Consider the following 18,095-nt stretch of genomic DNA (forward strand, 5'->3'; position numbering starts at 1 on the left):
GCCATCTCAATCATCTTCCCAAGGGCTCCATTCCCCACTGGGGGTTGAGCACATTTTGAGCATGTGATTGCGGGCACTTACTCTCCACTGTGGTTCAGGTTGTCATAGCGCAGAAAGAGGCCCGCATAGATGGTCTCGGTCAGCAGGGCGTAGATGGCGATCATAATCAGCAGCACCGCCAGCTTCAAGACAGAGTTCAGGCGGAGGAAAACTGCACAGGTCACCATGGCCAGCACCCCGGTGAAGACAAAGTACTGGAAACAGAGAGAGGGGAGGTGGTCAGACTCAACAGGAATACGGGAGGGCCAATCCCCTCAGCATGGGGGCCAGAGGGTCTCCTGACGCAGGTGGTGGCTGAGCACCTCCCTTTGGAGACCTCAGGCTTCCCTCAAGTTCAACAGGCCCCCAACAGAACTCATCACTTCCTTACCACCTCCTGAGCCTCTGTTCCCTGGCGTTTGGGGACCATTCACACCAGCCCTAAGCCAGAACCATTGGTCTCTTCTTTGCTGCCTTTCTCTTCCCCACACTCCACCGTCAGGCCACCCTAAGTCTGTAGCCTCCACTTCCTTCAGAGAGTTCACAACCAGGCAGCCCTCCCCTCCCGAGCATTGTCTGTTCTGGTTCCAGAACAGTTTCCGGCAACTCTGTCTGCTTGCAACCCCCAACCCCCAACCCCCACTGAACACACGCTCTCTTTCTCTCTCTAGAATTTCTAAAACACAGACCTTATCATGCCATGCCTCAGCCTGAAGGCCTTTTACGGCTCACCATTCCTTCAAATGGTGTTCTCCTTTCTGAGTGGGAAGTTCACAAGGCCAGCATGGATCAGATTTCCCTTCATTTTCCAAACCCAACATATGCTTCAGCCTCACCATCTACCTGCGTCTCCCATGGCTGTTTCCTGACTCTCCTGGGCCTCTGTGCTCTGCATCCCATGTCCTCTTGCTCAGAGCTCATCCATGTGACTAAGCCTCACTTCTCTGACAAGAGTCCTCTCCTCTGAGAAGCCTTAGTGTGCATTTCCAGGTGTCCTGGAAACTACCTCATTCCTCCATAGCACCACCCACACTCAGGATAAGATTTATCTCCTTGTATAAGAAGTAGCTGTTCAAAAGGCCAGTCTGGTGCCACTCAAGCTGGAATCCTGATGTGGCCCCCACAGCTCAGTCTGCCCAGCCAGATTTCAGCCTTCTGTAGGATCCTCCCCAGCCTCTTTCCCTTATAGAAGCATCCTACTATAGCATTCTGAATGTCCAGTTTGGATTCTGACTCTCCAGTGGGAAAAAAGAATAAAAGTTGTGTTATCAAGGCCCACTTGGTTCTTTTGTAATTTTCAAAATAACTGGCCAAGATGGGAATCACAATTCCCACTTTACAGGTGAAGAGACTGAAGCTCACAGAGCTTAAGTGAATTGTTCAAATTCTCACAACTGGAAAATGGCACCTAGTTAAATATAGTCCCATGTTTGCACAATGGATTGGTCCCCTCCCTTGGGAGCAATCTGTCCACATACATGTGACTCCAGTGGACACACTGAGCTTGATAATCCCTAAAATCCACTTCAGCCCTCTTATGCATGGCTCTTTGTAACAACTGGCTGTCTCCTCTCTCCTATTACAGGAAGAGACAGTTTCTGGATGGGCAGAGGAAACCATAAGATTTCTAGAAATCTCCAAGCGACTATGGAAGACACGTTTATTGAGTTCCTAAGTCAAACCGACTCATTAATGTATACTTTCAACAGTGATATCAACAAATGTGGATAGCACCCTGATGAGACCCCTCTGAGGGCCAGGTACCGTGCCTTTATCGTGCATGTGGTGGACTTGGGAATGAACAAGGCAGCGTGCCTATCCCTAAAGACCCCTGTGTCTGGGCACCCTTTACTTTTATCTTTCTTTCTTAGTAAATCCAATTACATCCATGTCTCAAATGGATGATGAGCTTTCTTCAACTCTCCTTTAAGATCTCCCCTTGGCAAGATTTTCAGGTAACTCATCTTGATGCCCTGAATCCATCATTTTAACAGATAGAGGAGAGGTGGGTAGACCTGAAGCATCTTGCTTCATTGTTACCTGCATCATAATGAAGAGTTGTGCACGGTTTTGTCAATGCAAATTATGAATCATGTATTAAATCAAAGCTGTCAAAATGATTATGCCTTTAAGAAAAACTTTATGAGGGCACAACAGTTAAGTTTAAGAAGTGTAATAAGGATTTACTGAGTGGCTGTTGCAATCAAGGCATGTTGTTAGGCATTGGGAATTCCAAGGTGAGAGATTGCCTGGACCATATCCTGTGGTCTAAGATGTAAACCTGACGTGGAGAGACCAACACCAATGTGCTGTGGGACGTGCTCTGCCAGCAATGTGATCAAATATGATGGAGCACAGAGGCAGAAGGAACACACGTTTGAAGAAGGATTTACGGGACAGGTGGATTTGAACTGGATCTGAAGAATGGATAGGATTCACATGACAGAAAAGGGAAAAGGGAGAACATTCTAGGAAGATAGAATGACATGAACTCAAAGGTACAAAGGAACAAATCTATAGAATGAATGCCCTGGGTATATCAAAATACCACATAATTAATCATAAAGAGAGCTAGTAACATTGGCAGGCAGGTAAGTTTCAAATGAGTTGCCCTCCTTCTTTCTCTGCCAAGACATCTGAAGTCATAGTAGTTAAATATAGTCCCATGTTTGCACAATGGATTGGTGGATCTTTCTCTTTTTGTTGCCTCTATCGACGGTGTTAGTGTCCTCTTGGCAGCTCTGTTATCACCCTCCATTCCACTGAAAAGAACCACCTTGCTCACTGCCTTGCACAGTTTAGGAAACTTTCTGCTTTAAAGTTGAACCTTATGGTGATGCTGTAAACCACAGGACATCAAAGGTATGAGGACCCTGGGTAAATAACATCAGGAGTTTTTCCTCTGTCTCTTTTCTGGCTTGAATGAATAGTGGGAGTGAGACCAGGAAATGGAGAGGAACAGGAAGCTACGAAGTATTATGACTTTGTGAAAACCTCTCTTTCAGCTGCATCTGGGCCCATAAATTGCATGTTTCCTACAACTTGGAAGGTTGCTGGGCTCAACACAATGACTAAATTTCTGTCAAACGACCAATAGTCTATGTGTTCTTTTAAGTTAGCCCAGGAACCCAGGTGCTCCATAGCTTCTAGAGTGCCCCCTGAAAGGGTCCTGAACATTAGGGGTTCACAGGTGTGGCAGGGCAGAGATAGGAGGCAAAGCCACGTTGAGAAACTCTTGTATGTACTGCTGAGATGTCTGCACTTTATTCCGCAAGGAGACATGGAAAGGCATTACTACACAGTATTTTTAAAAATGTAGGATGATGCTTATCTTGGCAGTGCTTACTGGTTGATTCAATGCAGTCACTTGCAAGACTATGTCCTTGTCTTGGCTGTGCTTCTTTGATGACTGAACTCAAATTTTTGTAAATCATCATCAGAGTCCATTTTTGAAAAATATAAAAACGCAGCCTGTGTTTGATTCTTGAACAGTGATGTCCAGCCAGATCATGCATCTCAGTGACTTTCAGAAACTAAATGTGCTTCCAGAGGACAGCAATTTGAAATTGTGAAACATACATCTAGGAAGTATACGCTTTCAGCTAACAACGATCAGCAGAGAGGAAGATGGTGACATTGTTGGAATTAAGTGTGTGCCCTCCAAGGCCACTCCCTAAGCATGGGCAACAAGTGCAGGGTCTTGAAGGATCTGGCTACCTGAGAACGATGCAATGCAAGGTGGTCACCATCTTGGAAACAATTGGTGAGGCCAGGAGAGCGAGATTATGAGAGGGAAACAGGCTATGAAAATATGGCCTGTTCAAGTTTTTAGTCATACATCGGACACATGATCATGTAGATAATCTCATGTTTGGAGCACAGAACATTGTGCATTTAAAGAATTTGTAATGGCCCTGTCTTCCTTAAATTCAGATCTCCACTTGGGCAGGCACTATTTTCCCCTCGTTACCAAAGGCTTCAAGAAAGAGACAAGAAAGAAACTAAAATTTAATGAGTGTTTTATGGATGTCATCTCTTTTTGTCACCCCAACAATCTTATGAGATGGGTATTATTAATAATCCCATTATAGTGGTGCCTCAGTCGGTTAAGCAACCGACTCTTGATCTCGACTCAGGTCTTGATCTCAGGGTGGTGAGTTCAAACCCCGTGATGGGCTCCACAAAACAGCAACAAAAAATAATCCCATTAGATAGATGAGAAAACTAAGGCTCAGAGAAGTTAAGTGACTTGTCTAAAGCTACAAAGCAAGTAAATGGCAGAAGAGTCCTCCTTCATTCGAGGTCACCACACAGCCTCTGCCTCCCATACCTGTTCTGTTTCCCATGTTCTGTTAATGTCCTTAGAGACTTGAAATCTAAGCTTCAGCAAGGTGGGCTTGTTGGTTTTTGGATCATCCTGTGCCTTTATGGCTTTTGGACTCTTTGTGGGGAAAGGCAATTCCAAAAACTGATTTATCACTTGGGAAAAAACACATCAATCTTCTTTATATATTTAGCCATAACATCTGATCGGCTCTGTGCAGAAACAAAATGGGCTCATGTAACAGCCCTCTGTTCAACTAGAAAAAGTTCTGAAATTACTGCAAAGCCATTTGACACTCCTTTGTTTGAATATTTTGGTGGGCCTGCCGCTGCAGGAACATGGGAAAACCTAATTTTATCCTGAATAGCAGCTGGGGATTTCTGACCACCCTGAATAAAGTTTCCTCCAAGACCACTCAGGGTTTGGACTCCCACCTGAGGAGTTAACCAGAGAAATGAAAGCACCAGTTTTTATCATCACTTTTGGAATTTAAAAAAAATCTGCCTATTTGCTTGATCATGGATTCTCTTTTCTTTTCATTGTTTCTCTTCCTCTTTCTGCCTCCTTTTTGATTTTTCTCCCTCTTGTCTTCCTCTTTCAATCCCCCCCCTTTCTTCTCTCATCTTCATCAAGACAGCAAATATTTAATGAGCAAAGACACAGATAATGACACCCCTGTGGGAGATTGGCTCTCAGGGACACTTCAAAACGTTAGCAAGCTCTAACTGTTCCTGCAAATACAGTTGACTATTTATTCAAATGTGCCAGCGCATATAATAAAGGGGCTTGACTCTAAAATGAAGGTCTTCCTATCGAGCCTGCTGAGAACCCCGTGCAGGTGTTGAGATAACCACACTCTGGGTTTGTGCGTGTGATCAGCATTCGTTTCGCAAACCCGTGTCTCTTCCCTCCCCCAGATGATTTCTCACATCATAGTTGGAATGCAGCTTTCTTCACTGTCATTTACTGTATCTTCATCCATTTTGAGTAATTGGCAAGCTCCAGTTCAAGACTAAATTATACTTGATACCATATATTAGAACAGCCTCTTATGCTTACACCACATCATCCATGTTTATATGATATGTTTATATCACATGCTTTCAGACTGAGTCCTGTTTCTCATGGGGTGAGGTAGAGAGGTTAGGTACACAGATGAGGAAGCCAAAGCTCAAAGAGATCAAGGGATTTGGGGACACACGAGTGTGAGTGCTGGGAGGCATTGTGTGTGAATAAGTCTTTTACAAGGTCTGAAGGTCTAATTCCTTCTTGTTTGGTGGACAAATCCCTAGGTAGGGAGGCACAACCATGTATATCAAGATGGCAACTGGTCAGTCAAATCAGGCCGTTGGTGGTAGATGGTGATGGAAAGAGTCCAGATCCCCATCTTTTAGGCCAGTGGGATGCCTGCATCTGGGGGGATGCCAGGAGTTGGCAAACTCTGTAAAGGGTCAGATAGTAAATATTTTGGCTCACTGGGCCCCACACCATCTCTTGCAGCTACTCAACTCTGCCAATTGTACTATCAAAGTAGCCATAGACAGGGCACCTGGGGGGTTCAGCTGGTTGAGCGCCGACTCTTGATTTTGCTCAGGTCATGATCTTGGGGTTCTGGGATTGAGTCCCCATTATGCTCCACGCTCAGCATGGAGTCTACTTGAGGACTCTCTCTCCCTCTCTCTCTGCCTTGCCCCTCCTCCCGCTCGTGCGTGCTCTCTCCCTCTCTCTCTAATTAAATAAATAAATCTTTACCCAAAAAAACTAGCCACAATTGGTACTAAATGGGTGTGGCTAGGCCCCAATAAAACTTTACTTACAAAACAGGTGGCAGGTAGAATTTGGCTAGAGGCCACAGTTTGCTCACCCCTGAGCAAGATGATCCTTTGTTTGTGGGAGGAAAGTATCGAAACTCTTATTTATCTCATTTTTAACATTTCTACATTTTGAATATGTTCCATAATGTACATGATACAGTAGCACAGTGATACAGGAATGTAACTTAGAGATAAACGTGTCTCAGTGGTGCAGGCTCAAAACCTTCTTACAGGAAATCAGAAATACATCATGCCTGATGTTTAATGAGCAGACACTTTGTGCTAGATGCTACTCTGGACACTTTACATGGATTAATGCCCTTAATCCTCACAACTGCCCTTGAGGAAGGTACTAGTTTCCTCCTCGTTTTATAGATAAGGAAACCGAAGCACAGAGATCATATGTAATCCAAAAGCCACTTTCTTAGGACTGGCAAACCCATGAGTGCTGTGGTCCTGAGTTTGGAAGTTTAGGTCTGGGGTCAAGGGTATGCACTGTTTTAGAGCGATGTGGAAGCCCAGATGAATAGCTCACGAACACCAACTTCATGTCAGATGACACACTGGAGCTCCACATCTGCTAACTCATCTAGGTAGGCACCATGACAACATGATATTCCCTAACTCCACAAGAGCCGTGTGAAGAAGATTTTTTTTTTCCCACTTTCCAGACAAGGAAGCTCAGGTTCAGAGAGAAGAACAGCTGACTCACGATTCCACTGCTAGCAGGTGAAGGGGCTCAGCCGGGAGTGAAATCCAGCTTTGCCTAACTCTCCACAGCTGATGGGTGGCCAACTCACTGCCTCTTGGAACACTGCTCATGCCCCCCAAACTGAGACGTTCTCAGGGAGCTGGTGGCCCACAGAGTCCATGAAGTCTCTGCTCTCTTGGTACTTGGTGGGAGGAGGTCCCCCAACAAGAGCTAGTCCCATCCTGCCCTGGACTTCCTTAAGAAAAGCCTATTTCCCCCCTAGGGATGGAGGACTGAGGCTGGATGCAGAAGCACGAAGTCAAGAACAATCCAGACAGGGTTTGAACTGCAGTTCCAAGTCTCGAGAACTGAATTAAGAAGAGAAGGACAGAAAGAAAGAAGGAAGGAAAGACGTGAGGGAGGATGGAAGGCAGGCAGGAGTGGTGCTGGGTGGCACTGAACAAGTTACTCTCTGGGCCTCTGTTACATTATCTAGAAAATGGAGATAACAACCACCTGTGCCCCCTACAGCTGGAGGATTGAATGATGCCATGCTCATCAAATAGATGCTCTGTACTTGTACAGGGCAGGAGGCTTTCTCTCCTTTTCAGAACATTTCTCACAACGATTCTGGGGCCTCAGTGAGACAACACAGAGCTTTCCCCCACCCAGATGGTGGAGAGGTCTTAGAGAACAAGGGTCTACCTGGGTCCTTGGGGTGTGAGGTTGGCTGGGGTCTGCTGGGACATCCCAGCTGTCCTCTCTCCTGACCCAGAACTTCTGCCCCTGAATGTAAAGTTCTGGGCTATGGCTAACACAGCCTAAGACTGTCCTTTGTCCAGTGTCATAGGCTGACCCCAAGGCCCAGGGCCAGACCTCTGGCTCTGTGGCCAAGGGAGGGTGAGACTTACATAATGATGATGGGTATCTGCTGGGACACCTCCTGACCCTGTGGTGTTGCTCTTTGCTTTAAGTTTAGTTGTGGTTTTCTGTGTTTGTGACTCATTAGCTTTCTTCCTTCTATCTCTCCCTCCCCCTTCCTCCTTCCCTCCCTTCTCTCCTTCCTTCCCTCTCTTCCTCCCTCCCTCCCCTCTTTATCCATCCTTCCTTCCTTTCCTTCCCCCCTTTCCTTCTTTCTCTCCTCCCTTCCTTCCTCCCTCTCTTCCCTCCCTTCTCTTCTTCCCTCTTTCTTTCTCTCCTCCCTTTCTTCCCTTCCTTCCTTGTTCCTTCCTTCCTTCCTTTTTTCTCTCCTCCCTTTCCCCTTCCTTCCTTCCTTCCTCCCTCCCTTCCCCCTACCTCTCTTCCTTCCTTCCCTTCTTCTTGAAGGCAGCAAATACCATTTGAGCCATAACTCTGCCCTACATTGGGAACAACAGCACATTCTGCTCTAGGATTTTGAGATGAGAAGGGGAAATGAATAGGGGAGGGGGGGAAGGGGAAGAGGAAAATGGATAGAGGTACAGGTGAAGAAGGAAGAAAGGAGGAGGAAGAAGAAGGGAGAATCAGGAAAGGCTAGAAGTAGGGTGGGAAAGAGGCAGGGGAGAGAAGGAAAGGCAGAGAAGGGGGAGGAGGAAGAGGAGAGCAGGAGGAGGAGGGGCAGAAGAAGGAAGCAGGCCTTGTGTGGAGCTGGTGGAGGTACCTAGGCCCAAGTCTTGCCCAGGGGAGCTTGAGAATAAATACCTCTGGGTAGGAGCAGATATCTGTAAACACAGCTGAGGAATTGAAAGTCAGGTTCTTCAAGGGTATTGACTTGTCAAAATCACACCACAGCTGCGGATTAAAAAAAAAGAAGAAGAACAACAACAACAACGACAAAAAACAAAACAAAACAAAACAACACAGGAACAACAAAGTCAGTGTGAGCACTGGGAACAAAGCAGTGTGCCGAGCTTCGAGCTTCGGCAGGAGCCTGGGCACACCAGGCCCTATAGGGGGCTTCATTTCAGAATGGAGGTGCCAGCTGGGATCTCCTCCTTCATTTTAAAGAAGGTACTGGCTCAGAAAAAGCATTTGCAAGCCAGCCCCAAAGCCAGGTTAAGACAGCTCTGCTGGCCCCTTCATGTAGGGTCGGTGGAGAGTGCCTGTGGGGCTCTGAAGAGAGCCAGATGGCAGGAGAAAAGGTCTGGGGGATGCTCGCAGCCTGTCTCCTCATCAACAGCTAGGAGGATTCTAGGGATCTGAGGGGGGCACGTTTTCCAGAAAGACTCTTAGCATGAGGCGGGGCCGGTAAGGGGGGTGGTGGGCATTCCCTAGGCCAGAAACTGCGGCAGATTTTTGCGGTGCTCGGGAAAGAGTAGCGGCCACTGGCTGAATGCCTCCTCTGTGCCAGACACTTCGGACAAAAAAGCCTCACAACCACCTTGTGATGTAGCTACTGTTTTTATCCCCATTTTACAATAGAAAAATATGAAACTCCGAGAAGTAAAGTAACTTGTCTGGGATCACCGAGCTGGTAAGCGGTACAGCTGAGATTTGATGGCAGGTCTATCTGACTCCAAAGCCTCTGAACTTCCTGCTGCACCACTCTGGCCTGGGTGGCCCAGAGGTAACACTGACCTGAATCACTGAATTTATTTCCAGATCCTGCACCCCAGAAATACCTGATTCCTCAAGCCTTGAGATCCTGGCTACGCCTCCGCAGACCATGATCAATGCTCCTAAGCACTTCCACTTTCAATTGCAATAATCTATAAAATATTCGTTAGATGATGACTTTAATTAGATTAGGATTTTCCTTTTTCTTTATCCCATAGAATCCTTTCCTACAAGGCCAACCACGGAGCTTGGGCAACATAGACTGTAAGTAATTACTGGGCCATTCTGGACAATGAATTTCAGGCAGTGTAAGCCTCCAACTCACAGGCTGACAACTGTGGGAGTCCCCAGTTTGGGTCCCTGAACACGTGGAGACCCTCCCTCAGGCCCAAAGGGCACAATGATGGGCTCAGCCACAAGATGGATGCCTCCACTGGCCTCTCTCAATGTGCCAAGTTCAAAACCTGGAATCAGACAGATCACTCCTAAAATCTAGACTAACTAAGCCTTGGACAACACAGACTGTTTGTATATACACAAAAAATGCTGTCGCTATCATGTTACCATTCTAGAGAGAAAGTGAAATCATTAAAACATGGATCACCAAATTAAAAACAGTGATAAATATGGCAGCTAGAAAATCAACCAAGTTCCATGTGTCACATCCAATATGAACCCTTAGAAAGTCACAGGCAAGATCTCAGGCTTCCTGAAGTGCAGTTTCCTTACCCATTGCATGGGAACGTTAATACCTACCTGTAGCACATAGTAGGTGCTCAAGAAATGACAGCTCTTTTATTTCCACTCCCCACCCCACCCCCACTCCCAGAGATACAATTTAGCATTTGAGAATGAGCATGAGTCGTGGAGTCAGACAGACCTTATTAGCAAGTTATTTCATGTCTCTGAGCCTCAGTTTCCTTAGCCATAAAGTGGGGATAAGGAGACTTACCTCACGGGGTTTATGTGAGGATTTATTAAGAAAAACACGTACAGCTCCTCCTTCAGTGCATGGCACATAGCAGGTAGGTACTTAATTAAAGGGAACTTTGATTCACGATTATAATTGGTTGGGCACTGACAACATAGAAACTTTAGGGCGTTTACGCTCCTTTGGAGCAGATAACCACCCCCCCTGGGAAAAAGACAATTTGCCACCAGTAAGATGCACAGCTCTGATAGTAGCTGCATCTCTGTTCTCTATCCCTAAGGTTGGGGCTGCACCAGGCACTTGAAGGTAAGTGGTACCAAGGCAATCAAAGAAGCTGCAGGCTCCATAAACCCTACATTCCTGCCTGCACGTGAGAAGCTAGAGGGTTGGTGGGTTTGGAATGCTTACGATATTCAAGATGGCGCCCAGGAAGTTAATCAAGATGGATGCAAAGATGATGACGTTCCGGGCCAAATAGGTCTCGTTAATCCAACAGCAAGTTTTCCGGAGGACGAGGGGCAAACACTTATAATCCTCTGCTGTGGTGATGAGGACCAGAGCCGAGTGCAGCATAATCAGGATGGAAAACTGGATGGCCATTGGCATCACCCTGCAGGGAAACCCAGAACGTTGGGTCACATGGCATCAATTGTCTGATCTTCACTCACTGGGCAACACTGGTAATCACATTCATAACTACCCTTCCCCACCCCTGGCACCCAATAATTCTCCAAAGTTCTGTTTGTTCAAGAAAAATTAGCAGGAGACATTTTTATCACATCCATCCTTAGAATATTCTATCGAGAAACTTTGAAACGACCATGAAATATTTGGCATGATTATTATTCCTGCCTTTTTTTTTTTTTTTTTTTTTTGCTTCTTCTATCATCATCTTTCTCACTAGGCAACTGTTGCCAAAGCAACATACCACTGGAATTTTATCTCAGTACCCAGGCTGTGGGAGGGACCCACATGCCCTTTCCCTTTGAGGTGTGTTTTATGAAACACTTTCCCTCTTGGTCTACTCTGATGCCAAGAACTGAACTTGGCACCTGTTCCAAGTTGCTCAGTTTGGTTAGTGATTATCAAGGTTTGCAGGGAATATACTATGTGCCACTTGAGACATGGGTAAGGGTACAATTTGAGTTGTAGGTAGGAGAACTCATTCTTGCCCAAGGCTTCAACATCACTCCCAACTATACATCTTGAGCTTCAAGGTCTCACCAAAGCTCTGTCCCATGGTAGCCCTGTCCGTTGGGACACCTCTGCTGGGTGTCAGGCTGTTTCCAGCAACTTGGTGCTCTCAAACTCCATCTCTGGAGGCATTTTTGACTGCTTCCTCTCCTTACCAACCAAACTCTCAGCAGGCATATTGCTTCTCCTTGGGAATTCATCCCTCATTCTCTATTCTCTGTCCAGCCATTCGTGTCTCATTTCTCTACTTCTCTTTCAACCAGCCAACTGTTGCACATTGAAGGGTACCTTCATGGAAGTGGCCCTTCCCTCTCTACAGTGAAGTCCATCCATTTGGCTTTAGATTCTTCCACTGGTTGGTGCTCAATCAACATGCATTTAGTGAACAATGCCTTACTATCATTCTGCTTGGATTATCATATATTTATTATTAATAACACTAGTGTCAGTAATGCACGGAGCTCTGACTGTGTGCTAGACAAAATGCTAAGCTCTTTACATAATAGCTGATTTCCATTCCCTGGTACAGACTTATGAAGTCTCTTGATCTCTCTTTTTTCAGGTGAAATTTAAGGCTAAGAGAAAAGCAATTTCCCAGAGGTCGCTGAGCTGGTTAGTGTTAGAGCTAAGATTTAAAGTCCACTGTGCCATTCTAATCATTTTGGTGAGTGACAGACCTCCCACGTGTGCTGTCATCTTTTTTTGGATTCTGTGGTGTCATTTACTTATTCATTCAACAATCTTCTTCCCAGATACAGCGGTAGGCACTAGGACAGATCTTCCCCATCCTCTAGGAGATCGTAATCTAGAGGAGAATATGGACATATACACGATGAACTATTGGATAATATGCTATGATCTATAAAGGGGTTTGAGCAACCAGCATTTAGAAAACAGGAAAAGGAACCAAGGGAGGCTTCACAAAAGAAGTGACATTTGGGTCAGGCCTTGGAAGTTGAAGAGAGGGTTTTAGGGAGGGAAAAGTAAGGAGCAGGAGAGTAAGAGTGACCAGTGTTTAGAAGTTCCACTAATCCAGGTGGTGAGGTTGTGGGGCTGGAGAGTGAGAGGGTCTCATACATGCTGTGTAGAAAGTTCTGCATGGAGGCGATGCACAGATATTCCAGATGTTTAATCAGGAACGACTGGGTAGGATCTGTGTATCTGAAGGGCAACCATGGTGGGAGATGAAGGATGGAGTGAAGAGAAGAGAAAGGGTTTAGAAGAGGTTTCGATAGTTGGCGCCTGAGTTACCAAGGGAGGGACATAAGGTAGCAGCACGGATAACTGGGAGGTTCGGGGAAAGACATGTCAATAATCCTAGTAAGTGGTTTTTGTATGTGTGCGGAGGTGTGTGGCAGAGTGGCGTCATTAAGGATCATACTCATGCTTTTACCATCTAAACTGGTAAATTCAGGAAGAGAAGCTGATCCATAGAGGATAAGGATGATGAATTTGATGTGGGGCCAGTTGAATTTCTGATGCTTGTGGGTCATCCAGCTGGAGACATGCAGATGGCTAGACAGTTGGAGGGACAGTTGTGGAATTCTGGGTCTGGAGTGAACAGGTGGCGGTTGAAGATCTGAGAAGGGAGGAGTTTGCCCAAGGAGGGTAAGAGGTAAGAGCACTACAGATGAAGCTACAGAAGAAGCTGATGGGCTGGAAGGAGAGAAGGCAGCAAAAGGAATTTAGGAAATGCAGTCAAATGAGCAGAAGAGAAAGAGTGCATGGCATCAGGACAGCCAGGAGGAAGACATTTGCAAGGGGGGTGGGAGGGTAACCAAGAGTGGCAAATCCCTCTGCATGCTCAAGCATCACAAAGGCTGACAAGTTGCTCTCCCCACAGCCCCAGCTTTTATTGTTGAAGGTTTTATATTTTCCTTTAAAAAAAAAATACTTGCACAGTTTTGGTTTTATAGATCACCTTGACAGGAAGTCTCTGCAGGAGTTCTAGATAAGAACAGAAGGTCTGTGTAGCAGTGGGTTCCCAAAGGGCTCTGGGCAGATGGGAAACTTCCCCCCAAACAGGCTGGAAACACACTCCTGAACAGCACACCATTATTCTGGGGCACCCAGGGGAGGCAAATGGAGGAGGATCGCTTTTGTCAGACAGTCCCCAGAGAAAAGGGGCCAATTTCGAGGCTGATGCATCTCGACACCGCGAGGCAGCCACCAAGAATATGAATGCCTTGTTTCAAAGTGTGAGGCAGAAGCAAAGCCGGCAAAGACGACGTTGAGAGTCGCTCAGCAGGAGCCTCAGACTCTTCTGCGGCCCCTGCTGCCATTCGGATAGTCTTTGGACCTCCATGGCAATGTGCAGGGCTGTGGGGGCTGCTCTGGGCTCCCACTCTAGCCTCTCCGCCCTCCATGGGCAACACTCAGGCATGTGACCTAAGGACTATGCTTCTTCTCCTGTGCTCTCTCCTGGGGAATGTCTCATTTATCCTTCAAGGCTCAGTTTTTCTCTGGATTCTTCCATGACACCTGCTATAGAGCTGAGCACACAGACAACACTCAATAAACACTCACTGACTTACACTTTTTTGGGGAAAGAAGATGCTGTTCCTCCCCTCACCAGCCTCCATAGGGAAAGGGATTCCCGGCCACCCTCCTGCCCCTCTACCTGCCCCCAACCTCTGGAAGGAGTCTGCCATTGGCCTGATCAGAGCCTATCCCGGATGTTCAGGGGACCTAGCTCTTCTTGGAAGGCAGGGCCAGTGTTAAAGTTCAAGGTTTATGCGAAGTTCTGCTGCTGGCCCTCCCCTCCTTGTAGATCCACTAAGATGGTTGGGAAGCCAGAACCAGGACCTTCTCTGTAAGAAGAAGACTAGCCATCTCTTCCTGAGCAACGAGGCTCAGGTGTCCCCAGGAAGTACCAAAAGGCAACTGCCCAGATCTTCTTTGTTCCTTTGGCGATGGGAGGGTGCGCCTCACACTGGTCTTCTTCGGCATCACAGCAGTGAGATCCCACACTGGCATGGGAAGGTGGAGCAGGGGACACAAGTAGAGAGCCAGGAGATTCAGAATGGACACCATGTGGTCTCTTGACTTCAACCACATTCTGTATTCCAGCCTTTACCATAAGTTTTGCACAGGCAAAGCAAGCATTTGCTTGGCAATTTACAAAACTGACACTTTGTTGCCCATTTAGCTATTGTGCTTCTGGGTCGACTTTTGGTGGGGTGTTTTGGTATGCTGGTGGGCTGTGTGTGGGATTGGCACACAGAACCCACCTCTGCCCCAACACCATTTTAAGTGATCAGCACTTCCTTCTGGGTTCACTGAAACAAAGGAAAGGGAGGAGCTGTGGACTGAGGGCTTGTTTTTCCCCAAATGTGGATCTTGAATCGTAATGCCCAATGTGATGGTATTTGGAGGTGGGGCACTGGAGGTGATGAGGTCATGAGGGTGGAGCCCTCATGAATGGGGCCAATGCCCTCATAAAAGAGGCCCCCCGAGAGCTCCTTGGCCCCGTCCTCCACGTGAGGACACACGTACAAACTAGGCAGAGGGGGCTCTCACCAGACACTGAATGTGCCAGTGTCTTGATCTTGGACTTCCAGCCTCCAGAACTGTGAGAACTGTGTGAGCTGTTTATAAGCCCGCAGTCCGTAGTATTTTGTGACAGCTCCTAAAGGAGCTAAGACAGGAGGTAAAAGGCGGGCATGTGGGTTAGTGAGTGGCAAGAGCGAACAAAACCCTGGGTGTCTGAACCCATAGCTCCAAAACCTAACCAGTGGCACAGCCTTGGGCAAGGTAACTAACTCTTCTGAGTATCATATTTTTAGTCTGCAAAACCAGAATAATTAAGCCCACTTTTTAAGGAGGCTCTGAGGTTAAAGTAATAAAGCAGTATGCTTAGCACGTAAGACGAACTCAAAGAAACATTAGTTCTCCTCTATTCACAGTGAAATCCAGAAAACCAATGGGAAGGGTATTAATTATAAGATGTGAGATGCTGGCGCTGCCTATAAAATTCCTCTAAGAATCTCTGCAGCAGCTCTTCAGCTATCATCTCCTGCACACATAAACATTGTAGCAACCAGTTGTAGTTTTTTAATCTAATTATAATACTACTTAGGCGTCCAGGGGTTCTGAATTTGCTTTGCATTGTTGGTGTCCATAAGAGGAAAGGAAACCTCTCATTTCTGAAATCAATCTGAAAGAAATGGTAAGGGATTTGCAAACAGCTCTCTCCAAATCATTTCTAGACATTAAGCTCTAATTGCTCCCCATAGTCTGTCTTTAAAACAGAGTCTGGGTTGGTATCACAACTGGGTGTTTGCTGGGGAGCTGGGGATCAATGGGGATGAGTGAACAGCCTCTACCAGCTTGGAGTGCAGTAGGAAACAGAAAGTCGGATCATACCCAAAGATGATATTTATACCACCTTTCAGAATCTGCAAAGAGCCTATGAGTACAATAGTACATCTGAGTCTCATAGCAACCCTGAGAGGTAGGTATTCTTAGCCACTTCAACAGATGAAAATACTATGGCTCAGGAAAGGGAAGGGAACCAGAATTTATCAAAATGGATATGGTTCTTTTAATTCTCACAGCAACCTTGGGAAATGGGGATTGTTATTCCCATTTTACAGATGAGAAAATCGAGGCTCCGGAGAGGTCAAATATGTACATACAGCTAGTGAGATGCACAGAAAGTAGTAAGACCCAGGGCCTCTTTCTTTCTTTTTTCCTAGCCTCCCTCTTTTCTTGCATATTTTCTCTTTCGCCTTCTTTCCTTCCCACTTCCCCACCTTCCTTGCTGTCTGTCCTCCACCCCGTCATCACCATGCTTGTAGACTGAGCTACACTGTTCTATAATCACAAAAGATATTATCTGTTCTTTCCTCAGTTTACCCCTCTGGGAGAGGAACATCTGCGAGCATAAGGAAATTAGAGCAAAGAGCCAAGCGAGCACTATGCAGGCCAGGGTCCATTACACTTTGCTTTGGGGGCTGAGAGTCGGCTGTGGTCATATGAGGAGAGCCTGCCTCCCCTGCTAAAAATTCCATGACGGAAGAAATGTCAGTGAAAGGCACCTGCCATCTGTTTAGTTACAAAAAATCAATCAGACACAAAATGAGCTGGAGAGGAAACAAGCACACATTGATGAAAGCTTGTGCTGTGTCTGGGGCAAAGGGGCCCCTCAGTCCCCACAACATGTGGCCTGTCTGGTCAGAGATCGGCTTGGGATGTTTTCTTCATTGTCAGTTTTTTCTCTTCAGCTGTGCAAGTGAGCTCAGGATGTTGGCTGGTATTTCAGCTTGCACCCCAGAGTCAGAGACTACTGCCCACCAGCTGCTGCCCAAGGAACCAGGTCTCTTCCCCTGAAGCCAGGAATCGGGCATCAGGGCTGGCTCACCTCCCTGGTCAAGGCCGTTGGGAAGGGAGCCTGCCCGGGCCACGAGAAGTGCCATACTCCCTTCCTCTTTGGCACAGTGACCCTTTCTGTCCCAGTGCTAGTCCAGACCCTCAGGTCCGCCCTGGGCTCCTCTCGGTCTCCCATTCCCCACAACCCAGTCCATCTCTGCCTTAACTATCTGGCAAATTTTTCCTCTCTGGTCCCCCCCACCTCCATGACCACCACCACCACCTTGTCCCTACCATTTCTCACCCCAGAGTTTTGCACCTGCCTTCTACTGGTCTCCCCAACCATAGGCCCTTCCACCTGTCCATTTTCCATGTTAGTGTGATCCTTCTAGACACAAATTTGACCTCATCACTGCTTCAGTGAAAAGCTTCGATAATATCTTCTCTGCCAACCTGTCACAATTCCTCAGCAAGGCTTACAAACCCCTCACCTCCAGACACTCACTTTCCAGTCTCCCCGCCCCTCCATCTCAGTCCTCTCCCGGACCTGGCAAGTCCTTCAGGAGGGGGTTGAGTTGTCAGTGTCACCTCCTCTGGGACGACTGCCTTGATCTGTTTTCCTCACCTCACTCCTACACATCCTCTTCCACCTTATACTTGCCCTATCGTAAGAGTCTTTGTACCATATTCTAGCTGTTCGGCTAATAGCCTTTCCCCCCGTTAGACCGTGAGCTTTATGATGGTAGGGACCAGGACTGTGTACCTGCAGTGTCCAGCATGGTGTCCAGCACAAACAGGCACATAAAGGATGTTTGTTGGGAATCCAGGAGTCGGGAGGGAGCATCCACCAGATAGGGCCCTTCTTGGCCCCCAACTCTCCACTGGCAGGAGTCAAGAGGGGAGTCCAGGAAGTTTGGGTGAATCTGACAAGACCCTACCATCACTCACAGCTCACCACCCTGAGACCATCCCTGAGACTTGAGGCCACACATAGTTCTTGGGGAAGCGGGATGCCCATCCTCTTATGGCACTCCCTGGTACCTTTCCTGATTCATTCATTCACTGCAATAGCAAATACAGATCTGCATACATAGTATATATGTTATCTATATGCAAGGCATAAACATATCTACATATGTATCTCTATATAGCATGTAAGTAGCTACATAGATGGCATCTACATCTAGACATATGCATATATTTTGATTATTTCTTTGACTCCTACCACTAGATTATAAGATCCAGGAGAGCACTTTT

The 18,095-nt window shown here is 46.7% G+C and overlaps 1 protein-coding gene across 1 annotated transcript in view; it reads right to left on the reverse strand.

Moving 5' to 3' along the window:
• ADCY8 (adenylate cyclase 8) overlaps window positions 1-18,095 on the reverse strand; it is a 208,661-nt gene that overhangs the window by 24,061 nt on the left and 166,505 nt on the right. Inside the window, exons 10-12 of the mRNA XM_081817142.1 lie at window positions 10,743-10,944; window positions 8,549-8,638; window positions 82-254 (exon numbers count right to left, since the gene is read on the reverse strand). Of these exons, the coding sequence (XP_081673268.1) occupies window positions 82-254; window positions 8,549-8,638; window positions 10,743-10,944 (465 nt within the window). The remainder of the gene's footprint in view (window positions 1-81; window positions 255-8,548; window positions 8,639-10,742; window positions 10,945-18,095) is intronic.

Source organism: Leptonychotes weddellii, chromosome 4 (assembly GCF_054177405.1).
Source record: "Leptonychotes weddellii isolate Sample4059 chromosome 4, ASM5417740v2, whole genome shotgun sequence".
NCBI classification, from domain to species: Eukaryota; Metazoa; Chordata; class Mammalia; order Carnivora; family Phocidae; genus Leptonychotes; species Leptonychotes weddellii.